General features: G+C 40.9%; 1 protein-coding gene across 2 annotated transcripts; it reads left to right on the top strand.

Moving 5' to 3' along the window:
- Window positions 1–1,306: 1,306 nt before the first annotated feature.
- Window positions 1,307–20,230, top strand: kcnk10b (potassium channel, subfamily K, member 10b). 2 transcript variants are annotated; one of them, XM_061062482.1, is made up of 7 exons: window positions 1,307–1,421; window positions 5,694–6,109; window positions 15,698–15,815; window positions 17,311–17,471; window positions 17,647–17,839; window positions 17,947–18,089; window positions 18,774–20,230. In XM_061062482.1, coding segments are annotated over exons 1-7 (1,680 nt in total). In that variant the 5' UTR covers window positions 1,307–1,420; the 3' UTR covers window positions 19,422–20,230. The 2 variants fall into 2 exon arrangements, with proteins under 2 accessions (XP_060918465.1, XP_060918464.1); XM_061062481.1 differs by lacking the exon at window positions 1,307–1,421 and adding an exon at window positions 1,844–2,046.
- The last annotated feature ends 4,804 nt before the right edge of the window (window positions 20,231–25,034 follow it).

Here is a 25,034-nt window from a genome sequence, read left to right as displayed (position 1 = left end):
CTGTCAGCGTTTGTTTTTCTCCCATGTTCCTTCTATTGTTTGATAGACCTTTTAACCCCTCACGTCATCTAACAACAAAAGATTGTAAATGACTTGGTAGTGAGGCAGATACAATTTAGAGCAGACTTTTTGATGAATATGGTAAGCCTTAACAAAAACTGAGCTATGTGCCTCTTTGTTTTTTTCTCCTAAGGCTAACGAGTTTGATTTTATAACTGGAATAAGGGGGAACACTGTCGTAAAAAAAGAAATGTCTTTAAATAACCCACTCGCCATTGACTAGCTGTAAACAATTCATTATAAGCGTTTACTTTGTCAAATGAATGCGGACACAGAATTACTAATCCAAGTTTAAACCACCACTAGTGCTACAAATCAATGTCATCTCCTTTTTTTTGCAGTCTAAATAGATATTGCATGCTTGAGTCTTTATCTTGTTTTTTCTTTTTTTGTAAATGAATCAGACTCAAAACACATTTTCCCAGCAGAAAAAGCAGAGACGGAACCAATTATATTGATAATGACTTCATTATTTCTTGCAAAGAAAAGCTGTAATGAGTGCATTACAACGTAGTTTCAGTTTGAATGTCTAAAGAGAAAAATACAAATTTAGCCACTCAAATGTATTCACCGAAAAAGTTCATTTTTCTGTATTTTAAAACTAACAACATGACATTGGTGGGCATTTATTTGCCTAAGAACAACAGGACTGAAGGTAAGATTGGCATTCATGTTATAATATCTGCAGCTGCTGATGTGATCATTTAGATACGTTTGGCAAAATCTTTCACATTTTTAATCCTCAATGTTATTTGTGCAACTGCGCAGAACTATTATTTTCTCTTATCTCCTTTGCATTCATGTTGAGACTTGAGAGTACAGCTTTGAAAATTGATGAATACAATAACCAGACATAATCGTTTCACCAGAGCTTGGAAATGATCGTCTGAGACTCATAACCTCAAGGTCCCCCATGATCAACAAGCCCCTCACTTATTGACTTGTGCCTGACGTGCCTGATATCGATGGTGGCAATACTGGACCCAGTAGCCTGATACTTTCCTGACATTTATGCCTTAAGCCAAAATAATACAACTAGTGGCCAGTAGGTCCATTTCTTTGTAAATACTCAGTTTTTACAGTGTAACAATCTATCCAGATGTTTTAAAAAAATGCACCTTAATATGACCAGCAGAATATTTAACTGTTTAGTGGATCTAACAGGATAGTGGATTTGACTCGTCCAGAAGTTCATAAATAATGCATTGTTTCCCATATATGCGAATGATGTAATGGTTAAAGTCTGCTGCTGATTTGGCGTTCATCTCTGACTTGCCGCCCAGCTCCATGTGCTCAGTCGCCGGTTGCCAAACGATGAGAGGATAATCCTGATTTCGGGGAACACTGCCGAAAACAGAGGAGTGAGTATTAAGAATCGTAATATAAATTTCGCCGATGCATGTAAGAATGTTTCCTCCAGCTAATTGGAGTAAAAAAAAAAACAGGTGTAGTTGTGCGCGTTTGGGAAGGAAAGGACGCATAGCATCCCTGATCCCTTGTTCTTTCTGCCGGTGCAGCGCGTGGGTAAAGTTGCTCTCGTGGACACACTCAGGCATCGGATCTGGACCGGACCACCCCTAATGTGTGTGTGTGTTTATGTTTTGAGTGTGAGGCAGATGGATGTGGTTGGGGTGCGACAGCCCAGTTGAAATGTCTCACAAGTGTCTCAGTCCGTCATGCGAGCAGCACTCGTCCAAACGAGGTGGAGAAGAAAAAGAGGAGGGGGGGGGGGGGGGGGGGGTTCAGCCGAGGCAGACAATGCGGTTTTGCGATGCGTTTACTCCTCAGTTCCACTCGCATCCACGCAAAGATGATGTACCGAAGATGCCGGTGAAGAATTGTGCACGCAATTCGGCTATTTTCTCTGTGTGAATCTCGCCACAGAGATAAATTCTTTCAGGTTTTGATTGAAAACAACAACAAAAATAGAGATGAAATTTCCAATAGAAAACCCAAGGAAACAAGTTAACTGGGACCCTGAGCAAGGTTGGTAAATACTGCATTCTTATTGTCTGATAACTTAAGCCTGGTTATATCATGTCATATAGGCTACTATGAATTCCAGCTGCATCTCCAGGAGATACCTGAGACACAACAAATGACACCACACCAGCCTTATGCAATGCCTCAAACCTCCACGCTCTGACGATCTCATTCATTGTTTTGTTTATTTCCTCTGGTTATTGTTCTTCTTCTCTTATTTGTATGATTGTGACCTCAAAAAGAGCCCCGTGAACACAAGACAAAGCAGCTGTGGGGATTTCTTTATTCTCCATTCATCCCTCCGTGTGCTCAGCTGTGGGCAGCGCTGCTTCAGCATCAGCCGCGTCAAGCTGGCGGAAATAATATAGATGAAACCGGAAAAGCTGTTTTAAAGAGAAGCATATTGTTTATTGTAAGGGATTGTCTCCCGAAATATTCTGGATGAGGCTAAATAATGACCAATATCAACTTGTAGACATGCGTTAGTTTCAGTAGATTCAAATGAGTCATCTTTCAGTCAAAGCATTACTTACCATCTAATGGGGATATTGTTTAAAATATCGTTTTCACATTATTTGTTTTGCTTAGTATTTCAGCTTGATCAAAAATCTAATTCATATTTATATAAACACCAGGGTTCACAATTTACCTTTTGCGAATTCCTCTGTCGATGTTTTATTTTTTCAATTTATTGACCAGAAGTTCTCAATGTGTGACTCATGGTGATTTCAAGCTTGATTTTTTTTTTTTTTTTTTTTTTTAGGCTCAGCTGGTGAGATTCACGCCTACAATCTGTCTAGCTCTATATAGGGGACCAACTGAGCCAAGAGCCTATCTGAGCCAACCCAAAATCTTTCCACTCAACCTTACATTTACTGAAGATTATTTTGTAATTTTTCCAGTAAAATGTCAAATTACGCTTATTGTCATGCTGCATGCTGCAAACTTCATGCGTCATGATGACACCCATCATAACTGTGCCTCACTGACTGTAGTAATGGAAACAATATCTGCATCAATATCCACTCATAATTGGTTTATTTTTGAGGCTTAATTGAGGTACACCTCTTACATAAGTTGAATATTTGCTTGCCCGGACATGCCGGAGACAAGAGTGAAGACTAGGAGAGAGATAGAATCGGATAAAAGGCACTGCTTTCCACTCAGGCCTTATTTAATTTGCAAAATCAATATGAAGTAGACTCAGTGGTGGAAAAATGATTTCAGATTAATGCCTCACAGCCCCAGAAATTTGAATCGCAAACCACATTATGATCATCCCAGTTAGGGTTTTTCATCTATGGCGTCAAAATTTGGACCAAATCATGAATTATTTTGCTTGTAATGTATATCGCCGGTTTTTCTTCACTGCCCCACTGCCTCTGCCTGGCTGCATTGAGCTGATTTATTCAATCTCTCTTATGGGGATGAGATGAAAAGCAATTAATGTCTCAGTTACATTAGTTACACTGACTTGTCCCAATTTGCAATTCGTTTACCGGAAGATGTTCTATTGCGTCAGTCCAAATGACATCACCAGATACTGATGGAGGGTCATCGTCTTTTTTTTTTCTGCTTCACTTCTCAGTCTTCGTTTTTTCTAATTCATCCCTTGTTACAAAAATTGTCAGGCGCAGTCACGGCCCTTTAAAAGCCTACGCTGTGAATTGAAAGTGACAAAGTTTTGCACCTTCCCAAGCTTGTGACACCACTTTGCTGTTATTGATTTGCTCATGATACAGGGATTAACTAACAAGATTCATAGCTTCTGGATCAGAGAGAGAGAGAGAGAGAGAGGGAGAGAGACACTTCCTGGATGCCCTTGACTCACCAGGGTGGGGTGTATATGTGTGTGTGTGTGTGTGTGGACATTTTACTTAGCATATCCAATAAGTGATGCTATCCCATTACACCGAAGAGCACCTCCTCTCAAACAAATCCATTTTATTTTCCTACCTTCCAGAGGTGCATCATTGTTGACATCAGGCTCCGCCCATGGCTCAGAGGCACGCCAAGCTCTCGATCTAAGCGAGCTGGGGGCGTCAGGGGTGAAGGCCGAAGCTCCGAATAGCTTATTCAGTGCTTTATACTCTTTAAAAGGGATCTAAATTTGGCTGCATCTTTGGTGCTTGCCACTTTGTTGACCTGCACAAGCACGCACGCATTTAGTTTAAAACCCATCCCCAAGCCAATGACTGAAAGTGGCACTTATCCTTCCCTTCCATTCTATTAGAAAAATTGAAACTTACTTCCCAGAAAGGGTAGCTCTATTACACCTCAACCCTAGCAACACTGTCAGGTTTTTGTTACGCGTGCTATTACTCTGGATGCTCGTGAGGTTTTTCTCATGCATTATTTTTGAATTCAATTGCCATGATTTCTGCGTTAGAGGTAGAGCTGTTTGCCGCAGTGTTTTGAGGCTCCATTTAACAGCACTAATGGCTTTAATGCGGAGAGCCCCGGAACACATTTTCAGCATATCAATACACTGGCATGACATAGTCTCTCTGCAGCTTTGACTCAGCTGTTGGCCTTATAACAGGCATCTTTGCCGATAGCTTGGAGTGAGGGCTTTGTGAAATCCCTTTATTAGCTGAGGGTAATAAAAGGGAATCATTTTCTAATGCTTCATGCAGGAGGCTGTAGGTTTTTAATGGTCGTAATAAGCTTGTGTTTGCATCGTTCAGTGTGTTGTCTAAGCCTTGTGAAGTGAACACTGCTTTTAAAGGACTCCCAACACTGTACAATATGCTGTGTGTTCATTTTGATTGGTTGATTTTTTTTCTTTCTAAATGTATGAAAACAGGCATATAGAAGAAGATACAACGGCAATTTGCTGTCTGAATTTGATGTGGGACATATAGAGAAATAACGTGCATTCAGTCTTGTTATTGCACCAGAGTTGATGTAAAAAATGATCTATTTATATCTCCAGTCTGTTTCAGATTCAAGGCCTTCAGCCAGCTATTAGAACAGTCTGGTTTTTTTTCTATTTTTCCAAGATCATCACTATGGGATGAATCCAATCTGATATCAGTTTCGGTTCCGATATTGACGTTTTGCGCGTATCGGACTGATGGCGCTGATCCACGTCAATAATCAAGAAAGACCATTTGGCACTTGAAACATTCTCAGCTCGCACAGTGTCACTTTGAAGACATTCAGACTGAACTGTGAGAGGTGTTCACAAATCGTCTCCATGACGACGTTCAGACGAGATGGAGCAGCTCCTTCTATATGATCAAAAGTACAATTCTTACACTTCAGTTTAAAAGATTTCATTCGAAAACCTTACAGGTGTTGCTGCTTCCGGTTTGTATGCGAAGCCACCACAAAAGTCAAACACAATTCCTTGGAATACTTTTACTTTCTAAGCATTTTTATTTATTTTTTGTTCTTTGAAAGAAAGAAATTCAATGCTGAGTTTACTACATCTTTGTGTAGCCTTATACATACCAACACTATTAAATATGGTTAAAATAATATCGGTTTCAGTATCGGTATCTGTACATATGTATCGGAATCGGATCAGAAATGAAAAAATGTGGATCGGTGCATCTCTAATCATCACTGTCACATCCAGAAGACACTCGACGGCCGTTCTGCCTTTTTGTCCAACAAAGCTAAACAAAACACATCCTCTCTTTCAGTGGCGGTCCAGACCAACCTGGCCCCCCCAAAGAAGGCCCAGCCTGGCATGGCGAAGTCCAGTCTGGTCCAGGCCAGCGTGGCCACCATGCAGAACCCGATGGGCGTCGACCCAAAGGCCAACGGTCACTGTCCTCTGCCACGCCTGTCCATCTCCTCCCGCTCGGCCAGCATTGTGGCCAGCATGGACGCCAGCTGCGATGGCGCGGTAGCGGCTCTCCACTCAGTGATGAAGTGGAAGACGGTGCTTGCGGTGTTCATCGTGGTCGTTCTCTACCTGGTCTGTGGAGGTCTGGCGTTCAGGGCTCTGGAGCAGCCGTTTGAGAGCAACCAGAAGACCAGTATCACTATGGAGAAGGCCAGGTTCCTGGCGAAACATCCCTGTGTTACACCGGGTGAACTGGAGGATCTCATCAAGGTGAGTGAGGAAAAATCCAACTAAGCTCTTGGAGTTTCAGATGAAGTGAGACATTTTAAAAGAAAATAAAACGACTTATTGTTGTGTTTTATCCTTCAAGCTACGCAGACTGCCAAAAATAGTTTATTACATCTATTTATATCTACCAGATTAGCTTGTTAGAGGATAAGAAGAGAATAAACTAAATGAAAATGATCCGTTAAATAATACCGATTTCATTGGTAGATAAAAGTCAGAGGACTGACCTTTGTAGCTGCCGTTTTATAGATGGTGATTGCTATCAGGGGTAATTAGGGGTTCTTGGATTAATTAATTCTGTTTTCATTAGGTTGTCACATGCCTTGAAAAGCTTGTGGCTAATACAATACCTTGTGTCCTGCATGTCCTTCCGAGAATGAAGCCTTTTTAATCAAAGTGTCCTTCAACAAAGAACAAATGCGTCAACCTGTTATGTCACAAGATGTGTTTTTGTAAATGAACAAATCATCTCTTTTACTGAAAGACTTTTAAGTGAGCTATAGTTGTCAACCGTATTGATAGCGAGAACAGACTAGCTTAACAAACAGCGGCAATAATTATTGATTATGGCATGAAAATGGATTATCCTACATGAAATAATGAAATAACATTGATATGTGAAATGTGAGAGGGGTTGGTTGTTTAAACCAAAAGAGATCTATCATCTGATTCGGCAGCTCTCCTTTGAGCCTGTTTTTGTCTCATTTATCTGTCTGTAACTGTATGGTATTGCGTGCCTCTCACTGCTCTCATGGAGTCACTTTTGGGTTCAAGCAAGCAGATGTTTTAAGCAACAACAACAACAAAAAAACATCCACACTGCACACCTGCTCAGCGACAAACAACAGACGGACACAGTTAGCGACTAGCAAGGGAACAAAGTGGACCATTTAACAGCTATAGAGCCAGATTTGTTCCTCTAGAGTTCTTAGAGACTAAAAATAGAGTTTTGAAAGAACTTACATTCACTTTTAACAACTTCAAATGTGTTAAAAAGTTGCTCCCTAAATGTGTGCGTGCTAAAGTTGCTAGTTTCCGTTCGCCACTTTCCCTTAGCAGCAAAAGAAGAAGCCCTTAGTTGCTCACGTAACTGAAGTGTAACGCGTCCAGCCTGTCAGGATGAGTGGTCATAGGTGGGTACTTTTATGATGAGGACGCCTCTGCTAGTTCCTTCTGCTGATGAAAAAGAGGACATGCAGTTGAAAGCTATTTATGGCATCAGAGCGGTTTAGTTGATGTTGTTGCTGTAGAGACAGACACTTGAGAGTGATTTTCTTTTTTCACATGTAGTTATCACCTCCAGCTCAGTCCTGCCATTACTCACTCTGTGAAACACTCCGGTTCTAACTTTATACTACAGATTGCTTTTTTAAAAAGAGAAACATTTATAGAACTTAATGTACGTGTACATAGAAAAGTACGATGAAAATGGTTGGGCTGGATTTTAATCAAAAAACTTTTAATCAAAAGCAATCGTTGAGATTTGACATATTCTAAGGACACTGTCATTGCTCGCTCTTTGCTGGCATTTCGTTTGGTGCCTACTGTTTTCATTAGACAACTAATCAATAAAACAGTGACTAAAGCTGCATCAGTAGAAGCACCTGCTTCTCTCTCCGCCCCCCCCCCCCCCCGTTGCTGATATTGATGGGTAATTGTCATAAATGCCATGAGCAGACTTAGAGGCAGGAAGCACCATTAATACCTTCAGGGTCACCGCCGAGGTAACCCATAATTCACTGAGCCTGACATCTGCTGAGAACAGAGCACACTTCCACATGCGGGTTTGTGTTACATAATGATACGTAACGTTAATCTCAGAGAAAAGAGCAAATCGCTGTCTTTATCTTATCTCATGAGATCAGTCAGTGTGACCCGATGTGCTGCATCGAGTTTCTTAGAGAGCATAACTGTTCTCCCTTTATTCTGTTTTCAGTTCATAGTTAAACAAATTACTGTATTTAAATAGTATAACTAGTAAGCATTGCCTACATTTTTTTTTTTGCATGCATTTTGGGTTCTTTTGAGGAATGATTTTCATAACCATTTTGCATTTAAATAACGTATTCTCTCTGTAATAAATGCATCTGTACAGTATGAAATTCTAGAGTAAGGCTTTACAACACCCACACGTTTTAAAAAAGGAAAGCAGCTCACGGCCAGAAGGGCAATGTTATTTTTACCCTAAGAGTAGTTTCCAAATTTCCATTCCATTTTTTTCTCCCGATGTTTTCTATCGAACATGTTTAAACAAGGAGCTGTAGGATCTTTGATGATTTCATGAAGAGGGTGACCCACTGCTGCTTAAAGCTCCTATGAGAAGGTTTTAGCTTGATTATGAAACAGACTGACATTAATACTGGCGCCTGTGAATGACTAACAAAAGCAAACAAGATCATAACAGACATGATTGATTATTTCTATGTGGTTATTTTTAATGCCTGAATCCGCTGCCGCAGGGTAGGTGTCAGATTGTGACTGACAACACGCTGCAAAAACAGCCAAATTTTACACACTCATTTTGCAGTGGAAAGAAAACAACTTACACAAGTACAGGAAAAAATCAGCAGAGAGGTAAGCTGTACTGCTTTGTCCACAAGCTGCGACAAAATCGACACAAACTAAAAGTTCCTCACAGGAGCTTTAATAATCAACATAATACTAAATACATGCCAGCAACATGACTGACAACGCTTACACTTCAAAGGTTGGATGAAGCTGCTCTGAAGCATGCCGCTCCTGCCACCGTTCACATTTTACCAATATGGCTTCCGAAGCTTTAATCCTCCAACCACTACCTGTGTGAACTGGACCAGATAACAAGCCAGCAAATCGTTCATCACGTCACGCTTCACTTCTTTTTACAACATCTCTTTTTACGGTGTCAGCTGCTTCATATCACATCCCTCTCTCTTATGTCACACCCAGAATTATAGGTCCAGATTTAAGGTCACTCCATCACGCTGACACGCACAGCGAGAGCAGGATTGGAAAATGATTTGAGGTGTGTCGGCGTGCGGTTGGCTGAATGGGAAGTTTGATTTGCGATGGAATGTGGTGATTGAAAAGCAAGATTGAAATCAGTCATGTCCGTTGCAGATGTTTACACAGAAAAGGAAGCCACATGTAACAATGTTGGTTATTTTGTTTGGGGAATATGGAAGGAATATATAATATCATTATTGGAAAAGTCCCTTGTGTATCTTTATCAGCCAACAAATGGGGATTTTTGACATCCTTGGATTGAGAATCAGCTGGTTTTAATATGTAAAGCTAAATCATAGCATGCGATTTGGATGTAAGGGAACAGAAATAAAAAAATTTCAGTGTAGGAATAGTAGGTGCGAGGTTTATGATAGCACCGCTTGGTTCTTCTGATTCTCTTAAGCATGAAAAAATCCCCAGTGAACCAACCACATGGTATTTGGTGTGCTCCACTTTCCGCTCGAACGGCTCCATTTGATGTTTGCTTTTTCTACAAAGCTCTGGTAGACACTGGACTTCTTATTGTCTTTTCCCTTCTCTTCCACACCCACTCTGTTCTTTCACTCCGTCTCAGAGAAGCATCCTTTCTTCCTCTTATCTTGCGGTGTTCAACCTTTGAGCCACAGAAGAGCTATCATGAGTTTGTAAAAAAAAAAAATCAATGACATTTTTTTCTATGGAGAAGAGTGGGAAATAAAAACCTTTAGCATGGTGTGCCTGTGGTCCACAGGGAATCAATTATTCATCTCACAGGGCAGCAGTCACGGACTCCCCGCTGCAGCACTTGTAGCAGCAGCTGAATCACAGACAGGACTATCTCCTGGACAGATTGTATCACCAGAAACTGAAGGCTTAAGAGTAATTTGCCTGTATCAACCAATGAAACTAATTTCAATATTGCATCTGATGAGGTAATGTATTAAAAGATTAGTTGCTTTTCTTCAGAGAGTTACATAAGAAGGACAAAAACCACTCACTAAGCAATAAGTCATAGAATTACCACCAGCAGTTAGTCAGGGTAATTTAACACAAAGACCAAAAATCATGGAAAAGCAGTGAAACAAACTCCCTCCAAGGATAATAAAATCCACCCACTGACGCCTCTAGAATTGACAAATTGTCTTACATTTTTCCTTTTCGTTTCATGAGTACAACCATGTCTAGTAGGCGGTGGTAAATGGTTTGTGTGCTACATGTTTAATGTTTCTTTGAATTATTTACATCTATCTGGCTTGGACCTCTGTTTAAACCATACTCTGAGAGAAACAGCATCTTGGCTAAAGCTAAGTCGTGGCTTTAACGTGGCATCACACACACACACACACACACACAGACCCAAAAGGCGGTGCAAGAAATGCTTCCATTTCTGCATGCTAGGGAGAAGTTATCAGCCTCATTTGCAACCAAGCGGTGTTGAAAAATGAAGCCAATGCAGAAGTGCAAAATCCTGCAGCTCCTCAAGGGTCCACTTGAGGCTGACTCCAAGAGCTACGTTTGTCACATACACAACCACAGCCAAAAAAGCCAGTTTTTACAGTAGAAATGAACATGTTTAAAGTCAGCTACAAAAAATTAAATCTCTGATTAGTTATTGTCCTCACAGGCACACTCTGTACGGGGGGTGAATTTTTTTAAACGGCTCCTTTTTGATTTTATGAAATACATTTTATCCATAGTTAGGCACATAGCTGAACTGATTGACGGGGGGGTCCGGTGTAACAGTTTGTCAGGAGGCTTAAAACCCGCCTCAGCTGCAGCTCTCAGTCTGTCTGAAAGTTACGCTGAGTCTGGATTTCCAGCATGGCAGCTGCTGCCGATGAGTCTCCGGAGCCCCCTGCCGTAACAGATGGGTCACATCACTCAGGCTGCGGCCTTTAATATTTACAGTCTATGGATGCCACTTAGGTAATTGTAGTATTTCCCTGTGTGCTGTATAAGGAATTGTCATAAACCTGCATTCTTTCTAATGGGCAGAATTGGGCGAAGCCAGACATCGTTGAATTGCAAGAAGAAAAAAAAAGCAAACGACTTCACTTCTCAGTTGATTTTTTTATTTCAGTGACATTTAGTTTAAAGTCTTAGTCACTAGTTTCAAGTTTTATTTAACACAGATGGATATTCATTCAGTACATTTTGGTCCTATTGAGAGCAAAATCCACATTAAAGAAGGGTACTCTTTAGGGTCGGTACCACAGCGATCTTTCAACCAGGATATAGACGTAACAAAATGTTTCTTCCTTTTGCCCAAATATGGTCATTTCTTGTTTTAAAGACCAGGATGGCAAAAGCTAAACGGGAGGTTGTCAGCTTAAGTGTCTGTGCCGGTTTAAACAAAGTTTGTCGTATTTACAATTCCGTACAGATAAAACAAACTCATTTAACAGTAAAATTAGATTTTGATAGCTTTGACACCTCCAGTCTTCATGCTAAGCAACGCTAATAACTGTGATGTTATATTAGCCATACGAATTCAAGAGTGGTATGAATATGTCATTTCAGTGAATTTCGACTTTTTAAAATCAGAATAACTCACTTTAATTCATCATTCTGTTTAGTTGCGATGATACTCCAACATTTATATTTGCTGAAAATGTTTTATCCTGTCATGTGGGAAGCTCACACTAAAGAATAACACTTTTCCCCCCGCTGTCTTAAGAAACAGCCTCCAGGACTAGTTCCTCCATCACTCAGTCTGGTCTTTTAACAGGTTACTTTATCAGTCTGTTCATGCTGTGTCAAAGCCGTCACTCAGACAAAGCTCCTCTGTGGCGACACACAGCAGTGGTGACTCACTGTTATCAAACTGTTTGGTGGAGGAGTTGAGACAAAAATGACAACCATAGAAAGCCTGTGTGCATATATGTACATCCTGTGTGTGTGTGAGCGACGGAAAAAAAAAAGCTCACGTCGTCGAGATGAAGAACTTGAAAGGGTTTGCTCCGCGGCATGTGTCGACTTAATGTGTGTGAGTGCGAGTCCGTGTACGTCTGTTGACCCCCTCGTGTCAGCTTAAGAGTCTGTGCCGTCCACCTACCCACTGTGGGCCCACAGAGAAAGCAGACTTGATTGGCTTTTTCCCCCGCGCCGCTGGGATGACTCACACTGTGGCACGACGTGAAGCCGCGCCGTTATTGACACTAGTCAAGCCTGGCTTATTGATGACTCACTTATCTGCAAATAAAACTTTTATAAACACTGAGCTACCTGCAGTGAAACTACGTCAGGACGCGCAAACACCACTCTCATCATAATTTAAAACATGAATAATGAGACTTTCAGTTGTTGTATGTGAAATGTTTTATAGCTGTTTGTGAGAACTAAGGCTGCTTTAGTGAAGATGTTGATATAAACCAACTGATATCAATACTTTAAATATTGACAACAATGTAAAGTTATTTGTCTTCATATGTTCAAACACGAGTGGATTGTATCTGAGTGTATTTACTTCACTTAAGTATGAAGTTAAAGGATAAATATGCTGCTATCTGAGTTCCTATAGCACACGTTTAAAATATGTAAATATGTTGTGGACTAATGAATTTCTTAAGAGAGTGAAGTCAAACTCCCTCTGGGTTTGTTGTTCTCAGCTCTGTGTTTACAGCCCTCAGACTTGTTCTCGGTATGTAGCTTGTTTTTTTTTTTGTTTTTTTGGGGGGCATTTTGTGCCTTTATTGGAGAGATAGGACAGTGGTATAGTTTTACTCTCCTTGATGTATGGGAACCAAGCGTGTTCATCATTTTAGTTAAAAAAGTCTCTAAATTTCTATGCCCTTAAATTACAAATACAACCAAACACAAGCAGTGCTCAGAAAAACTTTTAAATTTGACCAGCCTTATCTGTGTTTTCCCATTGGTAGTCACCTGTGCAGCTTTGACGCTTCAGGCTGGTCAGAGCAGAGCGTTGGATGTAAGTGGTGGCTGCAGAGATGCAGCAGTGGGTACTGCTTGGCGCCAGCTCCCTCACAGTTAGGGTGGTTGAAGGTGAGAGTGAAGCATCATGCTGGCTGGCACTCTGCCGTCACCTGCTGTGGGGCGGAGAGACATGCTGAGTGGATCAAATTCTGCAGGGAGTTCGCTTGCTTGCTAATGAAGCCGCAGCTTAAAAAAAAAATAATAACAAACATTCGCAAGGAGGCTGCGGAAGGGTCTGATTCTTCCGTGCTCTCAAAATGAAGAAGAAACAAAAGCACTTTGTTGTCCTAATTAACACCGCAACACAAATGTAAGTCACCAGCCACGTGCCTCAAAAGTGCATGTGTAGAGGGAGGATTTTTCCAAATCTATAATGCAGCGTGAACTTGGCTGTGAAAAAGGCGAGACAAAAATAGAACTTCTCATGAAGTATTCAGATTCCATGTGAGGCTATTTATACTCCTCCCTTGACTCCAGGATTAGATTATTTGGGGTTTATTCTTTGAATTTTTTGCCTTGAAAATAGCCTTGTCTGTGAAAGCCTATGAAGTATCAAGCTCATTTCATACTGGGGGAGTTGCACCGACGGAGTTGAGGTAATCACATGCAGGATTAAGAGTAGGCATGTGCAGCGACGCGAAAGTGGTCCTCCACGCTGTCTGCTTTGAAATGTATGTCACGAGAGCTGATTCATATTTTATAATATGGACTTGCATCTCGCTAACAGCTTGCATGAATAGTCTGGGGGTCGCTCTGAATGAAAAGCTGCAAGTTTTTATCCAGACAGGAATGTCGGTGAATGCACTGAGGCTCTTTCTGACCAAAAAGGCAGCTCTAGTGTTGACTTTAATGCCCCGCAGAGCCAATATTTATGTGAGCCTTGAGGCAGCGTTAAAGCTTTTCTCGATAAAATGCCAATAAACAGAGAGTTGAGACTAAAACACTTATAGATTAACTTCTAATAGCTACATAATGAGGCATAGAAGGAGATCAATGATGCAGTAAATGTAGAGCTTTGTGACTTCTTAATGTTTCCCCTGACACAACAGAATAAGGCTAACATCGGGGAAAAGAGAGAAAAGATGATTCTCAGCCAGCTGTAGGACTGTAAAAACATCCATACATTTTATTTGGATAATATATCCGGTTGTTTTCTCCAGTTCCCATCTTAATTATCTCATACCTCCAGAGTCGCAAAAGCACATAACAAACATAGAAAATAGGCTTAACGTAGCTCATTAGTGAGGGCAATGGCAGCATGGTGTGTCATGGTCTGGCCTATCACAGTGACCAGTAGATCACCACAATATTATCCCTTTATCAAAGAACCTGCAACATTATCCGAGCGTGACGAGAAAAATAAGTCACGAGCTCGAGGAAACAACTGAAATAAAGTTGTTATCAAGGGAAAAACCATTATTATTATTTATTTTGAGAAAATGTAATTGGTTGCATGTCCCCTTAGGGCTTCTGTAAAATGGAGAAAAAACACTGAATCATTTGAACAGATTTACTGCTGAATGCTGATGTTGATAAATTAGGGGTGCATAAGGGTTATATTCTTAGACATAACCAGAAGACCATAAAAAAAGAACGTCTGTTCATAATATCGGGGTCTCATGTGAGAGCATTGCAATCAAATCGAAGGAATAAATAAAATATAAAATGAATGAAAATTCTTATTCAGTGATTATTTTGTCCAATTAAATTATGTCTTATAACATGTAGAAACATGTAGACGCTATTTTGTGTTAAAAACAAAATGAAGTTACTATACTAACATCATACAACAAAAACGAACTGATTGAATAAACGTCATCCACTTACCTCTACCTCCCCTATTACTAGAGCTTTAGGAGTTCAAGGTTAATTGAAGGCTCTCCATCCAACATTTACCTCCCACATTTCCTCCTCTCCTCTCCTCTCCTCTCATCATCTCCGCTCCTCTCCTCTCATCATCTCCGCTCCTCTCCTCTCCTCTCCTCTCCTCTCCTCTCCTCTGCTCTCCTCTCCTCTCCTCTGCTCTCCTCTCCTCTGCTCTCCTCTCCTCTCCTCTCCTCTCCTCTGCTCTCCTCTCCTCTGCTCTCCTCTCCTCTTCTCTCCTCTCCTCTGCTCTCCTCTCCTCTCCTCTCCTCTGCTCTCCTCTCCTCTTCTCTCCTCTGCTCTCCTCTCCTCTCCTCTCCTCTCCTCTCCTCATCTCCGCTCCTCTCCTCTCCTCTCCTCTGCTCTCCTCTCCTCTGCTCTCCTCTCCTCTCCGCTCATCTCCTCTCCTCTCCTCTCCTCTCCTCTCCTCTCCTCTCATCTCCTCAGTGAGACCCTCCAGGTCGATCTGGAGATAAAAGGCACACTCTGTATCCTTAGTTACCTCAGGAGTGTTACACAATCCGTGGCAGGGGTCACCCACGGACACACATTTAACATTCATCACACAAGCATTGCAGGAGGGGGGTTAATGTGTTCACTCTTTTCAAGCCATGTGGCCCTATGTAGTGAAATCAAAGCAGAAGAGTTTATTTGCACGCAAGCTTGCCTCTCCTCTTTGAATGAGAATTCAATGGGAGAGATGTAATACGTATCTGACTGTGCAAGAACATTTTCCATTATACCAAGTTCAAGTGTAGTTTTTTTGTTGGAGCATGATCAAAGTTACTGATATATGTTGTCTCTTTCCAGCATTCTGTAGATGCAGTGAGTGCAGGAGTGAGTCCTAGAGGAGCCACATCCTATAATTCCAGTCACTGGGACCTGGGCAGTGCCTTCTTCTTCGCTGGAACTGTCATCACAACCATCGGTAAATGAAAAAATCCACCTTGTAGAACTGTTCTTTGACAGTCAATACCTGCAAACACTATGTATGTTTAGAAAAAAAAAATGTCATGTTGCCACTTTTGTAAATCCTTAAATCTTAATATAAAAGTGCGTTACTGTATTGTCCCAAGACAAATCACAGAGCGACTTCGGATGGGATTTGCCCCCTTCATGTTTGTCGGTGGTGTTTCCCTGTGAAGTCTTCCCCATAACTGCTGCTCAGTGTCTGCGAGTTTAAAAAAGAAACCCCTGTGCCCTCATGGACTGGTGCCAAAAGATGCAAAGTATGGTGGAATAAAAAAGACCTTTGAAGATCAACATTACCGACCTTGCTAATTTAGACCACTTGGTTGAACTCTTTGTTAAGGGCTCTCTTCTTGCTTTCCTGCTTTCCAACATAAGATTTTAATTATCTTTTATTTAAAAAAAAAATTTAACTTAAAAGCCTTTGGATGCCTGAAATCTTTGATCAAATTTCAATAAACAGACATTTAAGAGGTACTACTCCAACATGAAAGCTGATACACTTGAGTTTTTATGCTCTCTCTATTATTCGTCAAGCGAAAAGAAGAGCTCAATGTCCCTGACTTGCTGTTGTGGTGTACTCCCGCTAGATACTTAATTGACCATGACATTTGCTGATATGCATCTGAGCATGTGGCTTCATTAAGTTTAATGAAGCCTCTGATGTAAAAAAACAGAGCATAAAAAGTGGAAGACATGGGGGCGTTAGTGGGCGTGCCCCATGTGGGGAGGCCGAGGTCCTCTGGGCGGCTGTCCCATTCTCCGTCATTCCCCTCTCTCTCGCTCCTTGGTTTCTGACTCTGTCCACTGTCCTAGCTCTAAAAAATATGGGCATAACAGGCCAAGAAATAAACCTTTTTTTAAAAAAAAAGAAAGACATTCTGCAGTTGAGCTACAAATAACACATTTGTTACTTATACAAAACACATTTATTCTCCAGAAATGCCCAAATACATTTTTATTTAATCCTGTGTAAAATCTTTATAATTGAACTGCCCTCAATGTGATTGCACAAATATAACAAATACCAATAGTGCTTCAAAAAGAAAGTGGAAGTAAATCCAAACAGGATGCATGCTCATATTGTCGTCACGATTGTTATCTGAAAGAACTGGGTTAATAGGTTTTGTCCTTGTTTTCCCTGGACTCTTCATTGTATCTCTGTCACTTTAAGGCAACAATAATGCAATTTTCTCGAGGCAGAATTTAATTGTTGGCTCTCTAGGATCTTGCTTTCCAGAGACCCCTATGGGTCTTAACCATAAAGACTGTATTGATCATGTTGCATAAGACCATCCTAATTGTTTTCCTTCTCAGCTTACTCGTAATACTCCTTTGCATCTTCCTCGGCATCTCCGTCTTTCTTTGCATTTCTCGCTCCCCTTAATGGCTTGGATCTTGATCTTTTTACCCCACCCCTCCCCCCCCCTCCCGTGTTGTCCTTGTTTTGACAGGTTATGGAAACATAGCTCCGAGCACGGAAGGCGGAAAGATCTTTTGCATCCTTTATGCCATATTTGGCATCCCTCTCTTTGGCTTCTTGTTGGCTGGGATTGGAGACCAGCTGGGGACCATCTTTGTGAAAAGCATCTTGAGAGTTGAGAAGATATTCAGGGTGAGCTGCGAGAGTTTGCAAGTGTTTAAGTGTTGTTGTGCTTGTCTGGTTTCAGATTTTTGTTCTTTTTGATTAGCATTTGCTTCTCAACTATCATCGCATCATCACAGTGTTACATGATCTTTTTTGAATTGCTTGTCTGTGTCTAATAGCATCCCCTTTTTGATTTCTCCAGCAAAAACACAGACAGATCAGCCGGACTAAGATCAGAGTAACATCCACCATCCTGTTCATCCTGGCAGGCTGCATTGTATTTGTAACCATCCCTGCTGTGATCTTCCAACACATTGAGAAGTGGACCACGCTGGACTCCATCTACTTTGTTGTGATCACTCTCACCACAGTGGGAATAGGAGACTATGTGGCAGGTAGATCTATGGTTGTTGTAACCCTAACCCTAACCCTACATGACCGTTTTGTCTGACTTCTATTACCTATTATTCAAGCCATACCTGCCTTCTTCTTTCGCCTCCAGGTGGAAACCGAGGGTTGGAGTATATGAAGTGGTACAAGCCTCTCGTGTGGTTCTGGATCTTGGTGGGCTTGGCCTACTTTGCTGCGGTCCTGAGCATGATTGGAGACTGGCTTCGAGTACTGTCCAAAAAGACCAAAGAGGAGGTGGGGATCATTCAATTAGCACAGCTTAGTATTACGCTAGAGAGGTAGAAATTTAAAGGTCATTCAGTTGCTGCCTCTTGGGCCAATTTGGACGATAAATTACTGATTAGACCTTGTTAAAGTCCAGACAGAGAAGACATACAATTATTTATTATCTATAAAATATATTTAAAAAAATGAAGGTGCTAAAAACAGATTTAGGGACCAATGGATTGACAATCTGTAATGACATTTTTTCAAATTTAGAAGTCCTTTAAGACTTGGGTGGAATCATGATTTCTTCATACCATTAAATACTCATGACTAAAAACAATGAGATTAAAACATTTCCTTCTTCAAGACTTTTTGACTACTGTTTTATCTTATTGATTGTCAAGCTAGCTGCACACATAAGTACAGAGCCCAACATTTTCATTCAAACATTGCTTAGTCCTGATTGGTGCACAGCAATCACATTAGACCGGCAACTTCAAGCCAGTGGAAGAAACACAAACGTTTTATGTGAAATTAGCAAAAAATTGTTCCAGACATTGCAAAAGATTACGTTATCTTTTAAGAGTGCATCAATAGTTCTCAGAATCCAAATAAAAAGTTGGTTTCAGGACCTTTAAAAAACAAAATGTTTAACTGATGGTGCAGCTTGTGCACAAAATTCTTTCTTAATTCTTTGTCCTTCTGTCACAGGTTGGGGAGATTAAAGCTCATGCGGCTGAATGGAAGGCAAACGTTCGAGCAGAGTTTCGCGAAACACGGCGTCGCCTCAGTGTTGAGATTCATGACAAGCTCCAACGAGCCGCCACCATCCGCAGCATGGAGCGCCGTCAGCTCGGCCTGGAACAGCGAGCTCACTCCCTGGACATGCTGTCTCCAGAGAAGCGGGCGTTGTTCGCCAGCCTGGATGCAGGCCGCTTCAAGACTTCCTCCCAGGAGAGCATCGATACCAAGCTCAACAACCTGAGACTGAAGGGGGCCTGCGAGCAGTACGACCATCAGGGGAGCGAGCAAACACCGCAGACGGCGTCTTCCTCTGAGGAGAATCTCTTCAACCTGCGCTTCGGATCCCTCACCAAGCTGGCAAGACGTAACAAGAACCGCGAGCTGCGGAGGAACATCCCAGACGACGCGCGACGGGCGAGTGTTTGCATAAACAACGGCAGTGCCATGCTGGGTGAGGAGAGGATGGAAGAAGAAGAGAACGGGGAGCCAGATGAGGAAAGTGGGGAAAGAAAAGAGGGAAACACCAGTCTGACGAACCTGTCGCAGTATGCAAATGAGCGCTCCAAACTGAATGGGTTTATTTCAATACAGGCCAAAGACGGCGAGAGTGACTAGGTACTGAATGGAAGAGCACTCAGAGACAGAAAGAAAAAAAAACAGACTGAAAGATACAGTGACAAGAGACGCAATACCAGAGTGCATGGTCCTTTGAGATGTTAAAGAAATGTGCCTTTCTGTTTCCTATGCGCAGATTGGAACTGCTCCCAGGAAATTCAGTTATCGTGCCATAGCCATGGGAAGAAAATGTGCTGCCAAAAATGAATGAGCTAAAGAGACAGAAGAGGCTGTAGTGAAAATACCTCATGTCAGCTGCAACTTTTTAATTGACCGAATTCATACAGCAGCCATTTTTCCTCTTAGATCGTGCTCTGCGTGGGAAGCTAAAATGCTGTTATAATGTCCGCTGTGCTCCAAGTTTTGAGTCATGTAGATTTTAGGGTATCTGCCAAATGATTTACCTTTCACCACTTCCAGATTGATCACTTACAAAGACGAGAAACGATGAAAAAACAAAATAAGCTACACTCAGTGAACAACTATTGTTAGCATTCAGCAACTTACTACAGTAGCTAATATTGCCGTTAGCGGTGGCTGAAATGTGCTGTAGAGTTTTGGCACAAAATACAAAAGATACTGTAAGGCCTACATTCCTAGCTTACACAATTTTAGCTAGGAAGTAGAATTTAGGTTGCTTACAAATCATAAACCCTGGCATACACTGGTGGAATATCAGCTCACACCGTACGACCGAATTGTTTACGACGCCCGACCAAAACTCAGGATTTATGTGCTCACACTGTACGACCTGATTGTCAGGCACGACCTGAGCGCTCACGCTGTACCAATTAAATCAGCTCAACACGCTCACACTCTCTCATACATACGATCTGCCTCATCAATAATCACAGGCTTTAAGAAGATAAATCAAAACAAGGACGCCCTGTCAGCTGGAGGTCCCCGGACATTTTCTGCCAGAGTTTCTTTCGTGATCAGAGGGGAGCAACAGATTCAACAGGCATGTCTACTGTTGCCATGGGGATTTCAGTTCAAGTTGTCTGTGAGTTAGTGCAGGTAAAATCGGGGGGGGGGGGGGGGGGGGCATAATCCTAGAGTCAGGGCTCGTTGCTGTGCTCACGCTGTGCGATTGTGTGCAGTCGTACGACCGAAATATCAAAAATGTGAGAAAGTCATCCGACCGGTCAGGAGCAGCTAAAGAGGCCGTGACCTGCGTCGTGCCTTGGTGTAGATTGCGTGATTTACGACATGCGATCGGGCTGAAATTCAGCCTGACTTCAAAATGAGTATGACGCTAGAATGCCTAAAATCGGCCTTAAATCACACATTGTAAGCCATCTGCTTATCTGTCACCCCTAGATTCATCAGCAACTAGAAAGACAAAGAACAAAAAAAAAAACAGGGGATTCAGTCCATAATTGATCAAATAAGCTGCAGTAAGAAAAGCTAAAGTTATCATTCAGCAACCTCCCAGTTTATATTACCGTTAGCTAGGTGGTTGAAATGTATTGTAGAGTTTGGTTTCAAATTACAACAGTTAAGGCCTTGGTACTTTCCGAGCTTACACAATGTTGGTTTTCTCCCTGCTGACAAGCGAGTCCTCCAAGATTCTCTCTACATATGTTTTCTTTGGTGTGAGGTATGTAAAGAGTGATCCAATCCACTCGTAAATACAGCTGATACCCGCAGATTGTCAAGTTGAAAGAAAACGAAAAATAACCAATTGGGAAGCAGATCAACCACAGCAAATCGATGTTTACACACGTCCACACTGTAACATGTAAAGCCAAATGTTCAGTCAGTCTCCATGACTTCATTCATGGGTTTTATTCTTTCTTTGTTAATTTTCTGAAAAAATGTAATCCAAAAACTATGACCACCTAGTCTTCCTGCCTGTCGACCACCATGATTGTTTACCCTAGGAATTTGGATTTTGTTGACATTCTGTATTGATTCTCACTGTATATGACCTTCAACCTTAAGCAGAGCAGCACAGCTATATAACAGCATTTAAGCTTCCCAGCCTCAGCCAGATGTCAAAAAGACGACGGTCACCGTTCAAATGTGGTGAATAGGCATCTTAAGAACTTTCATTTCTACTGAAGCCATCTTTCCAGCTTCATTGTCTTTTAGCCCTGAGGACTCCCCTGAGACACACGACCAACGGCTGCCTGTTAACGTTGAAGCTTGTTTTTTTTTTAATGTGGGCAGGACATCCAGAAAGCTAAGTCCATGTCATCCATCTTCAGAAACATCATTGATCTCCGCTTTGTCATCTCGTACTTTGGTGGCTATTTTTAGCTCAGTGGGCTGGTTCAAAAGGACTTTCTAATGAATTGAGGATCGAAGGTTGAGTTTATGCCGGATCAATAGCAGTACAAGCATTTGCTAAGAAGACATGTACAATTAACCCTATATGGCGTATGACTTTGAAAATATAGCCTTCGGGTATATATACTACACACTACAGTTAGAGCTTGTGAAAACAGACTATTCACCTGGATTGTGCATGGTTATAAAATACAACCAAAGCATTTCATTGACATAAAAAATACTTTAAAGCTTGATTTGAAGCTTTTTTTTTTTGTTGATTTGGGTATAAAAAATATATATATATATATTTCTGAAATGATCGCCACCTTTTTCTTATTTTTCTTTTTGAAGAACAGTGACGTGGAATACACCTGACAGACACACGTTTAATCACCTTTGGCCATGCGATTGTCAGCGAAATTAAAACACTTTTATACAAAACTTTATCACAAATGTAATGACACATCCTAAATATTTTTTTGAATTAATGAATGTGATGCTGTTGATTTTTGTACTCACCGAGCATGTTCGCATCTATGTTTACTCCTTTTTTTTATAAAAGCCAAGCACTTGAGTTGAACTTCCAACTGAACTGTAAAATATGAATATTAAGTGATATTATGTCATGTTTACTTTTCTATAACTTCTTTTTTTAAACATTTTCTATCATGAATCATCTTTCACACTGAAATAGGCTTTTGTTCCTACGGTTGTACTCACCGACATTTCTGTTTTCAATCCAGTGACAATTTACAGTCATTTACCGTTTTCACATCTGTACTGTACTCCTGTTTACTAGAAAATGTCAAGTGGACTGCCCCTGAAATCTTCCTGAGTTAGTTGTTCACACATGCACCTCCCAACAGGAGACCCCCCCCCCCCCCCCCCCCCCCCTCCCTGTTGAACAGGAGGGGGGGAGGGTCTCAGGATGCAAAATACAAGTTAAAAGAATTACGTTGAAGTGGCAAAAAGCAACAGCCTGACGCTACAATGACAATTTTACCCTTTATATCAATGCTATGTGCAGTTTGACACATATACAATGCCAAAAAATTAGCAGAGAAGAACCAATTGGCAACCAGAAAACGTAATAAAGCAGTTTTATTACATGTATGGAGATTACACTAATTCTGGGTGAAGTCGGATCGAAAAATGTGTCCGTTTGTGTTCAAACATGAAGCTCACCCTGAAATCTTCAGGAGGTGTTCAGGAGTTTTGTGCAAGTGTGAAAGCATCAATGGCGTTATACTACCTACTGTAACAACTACTTTTACAGAATCATTTACTGTATCCCGAGCGTGCTTTGCATGCATTTCTAAAGCAGATCCACACACAAACATTTGTTGTACCTGACATAAAGAGTATGAACCATTACCATGACCTTGACCATGACCTGTGACGATGTGTTGTGTACAGTTTATTTTATGAACCGATCACATTAAATGTAGTGAGTGCCTTTTTATCAGATAATAAACATGACATGAGAAATGTAAAAGGTTGTAATTGTCATACGAATGACTGCATTAGCATACTATGTTAATTTTTTCTCCATATCTGTGGTGTACATTAGAAGGACTATACATTTCAAAGTCATTGCTATAAATGACGTGAGAAAATTAAAGCCATCATATACATGTGTCACAGCAGTAATAACATTAAAGATGACGAGCCATGAAAGCGTGACCCTAAATCTGAAGAAGCTTAATGGGATTCTGTCGTCATTTGAAAGAAAGGATTGTGCTTTTGCAGTGTGACAGGTCAAGATTTCCTACCTTGAAAAAAAGGACATTTTGTTTATTTCTTCAGAGCATTCATAAGGACCCGTATAGCAAGACGTACTTTCATAGGTTTCGGTTGCGCTAAATAAAGATAACTTTTCTTATTAGTAACCAAATTCAGACCAAATCTATAGCAATTAATTCTACAAACTAACACCACCATCTTTGGAATTGGAAAATTATTTTTTAGACATCCAATAGGCCTATATTTCGGAAAATTCATTAATTTTTCATATTTGTATTGGGGCTTTTGTTCTTCTGTTGATAGCACAGTTGATAGAGTCAGAAACAGGGCTGAGAGAGCGGGGAATGACGAGCTGCAGGTCCGGGTCAAAACCTGGACGGCCACCCTGAGGACTACAGCCTCCTCCGTGACACAACCACCTGGCCTTCCAGCGCCCCGGAAATGAACTCTTAACTCATGTTTATCTGTGTTTTTTGAGGTTGTGGTGAACACAAGGCGTAGGAAAATCCTAATCAACAAGTCAATAAGAAGCCTGTTTATGGTTTCCTTTTTTTTAAAATCCAATAGTTAAACATCAAAAACAACCTTTTTTTTTTTCTAGCAACAGATTTAACAACCCGATAATGACATAATGTATACTTTTTTTTAAGGATTTTTTTTGTATTTATTTATATTTAATTGCATATGAGAACAGGCAATGATACGCCGATAATATTTAGCTCTAGACCTTTAACCAATTACTTGATTACAAAGCACCTCTTATAGAAAAAAGGTCACTTATTGTTGTTATGTTTTTTTGTGTGTGTTTGGGAATACATTTGCTGCAGGCCTCTTTTTTCATTATTTTCTGGCTTAATATAATTGCCTTCCTTGTGTATCCAGACTTTGAAATTAAATCTCTTGTAGATGTCGTTCATTCTGGTAGCTGCAGCATTAAAAACTCTTATTGCAGCCTTAATGAAAAATTGGGAAAATATTCTTCAGTAGTTTAATTTATGATCTCAACATCTCAGCCGTTTGAAGAAATCTTTTTGAAAATGACTATTTAATAAGCTATATGCAATATCTTGATTTCCAGTTGTGAGTCCACTGAGTGTATTATAAGGACGAACAAAAGTCAAACAAGGACACTGCAAAATATGCTTTTCTACTAACTCAATCTTTTCAAACCTAGATGTCATCAAAGCATTGTTTCTCTGCACACGTAGATTATATTCATCCTCCTATCACTCATCAAACCTTTAGCCAAATGTTTACATGTAGTACCTTTGTGAAACTGCTTCTGCAGCTTTGAGGTAATTAAGTGACAGAATTTATTATGTAAGTGACTCCCAGGATGCTGGAGTCCAAGATGTCCGTGGGTGCGTGTGTAGCTCGGAGCAGCAGTCACGTGCGGCAAAGTGTGCATGACACCCAAGAAAAAAAAAAATACAGCTGACGGCATCACAAAAGTAATTAATCAGGGGGGGGGGGCAGGTCAGTAAAGGCACAGCTATAAATTGTGTGCACTGTAATAGAAAAGGCGTGTTTACGTGCGTATGTGTGTGTGTGTGTGTGTGTGTGTGTGTGTGCCAGGCCTTATGTGAGTGTGTTTTT

This window comes from Labrus mixtus, chromosome 18, assembly GCF_963584025.1.
Source record: "Labrus mixtus chromosome 18, fLabMix1.1, whole genome shotgun sequence".
NCBI classification, from domain to species: domain Eukaryota; kingdom Metazoa; phylum Chordata; class Actinopteri; order Labriformes; family Labridae; genus Labrus; species Labrus mixtus.
The sequence above is the reverse complement of the archived record's forward strand: the minus strand, read 5'-3'. Positions and strand labels throughout refer to the sequence as shown.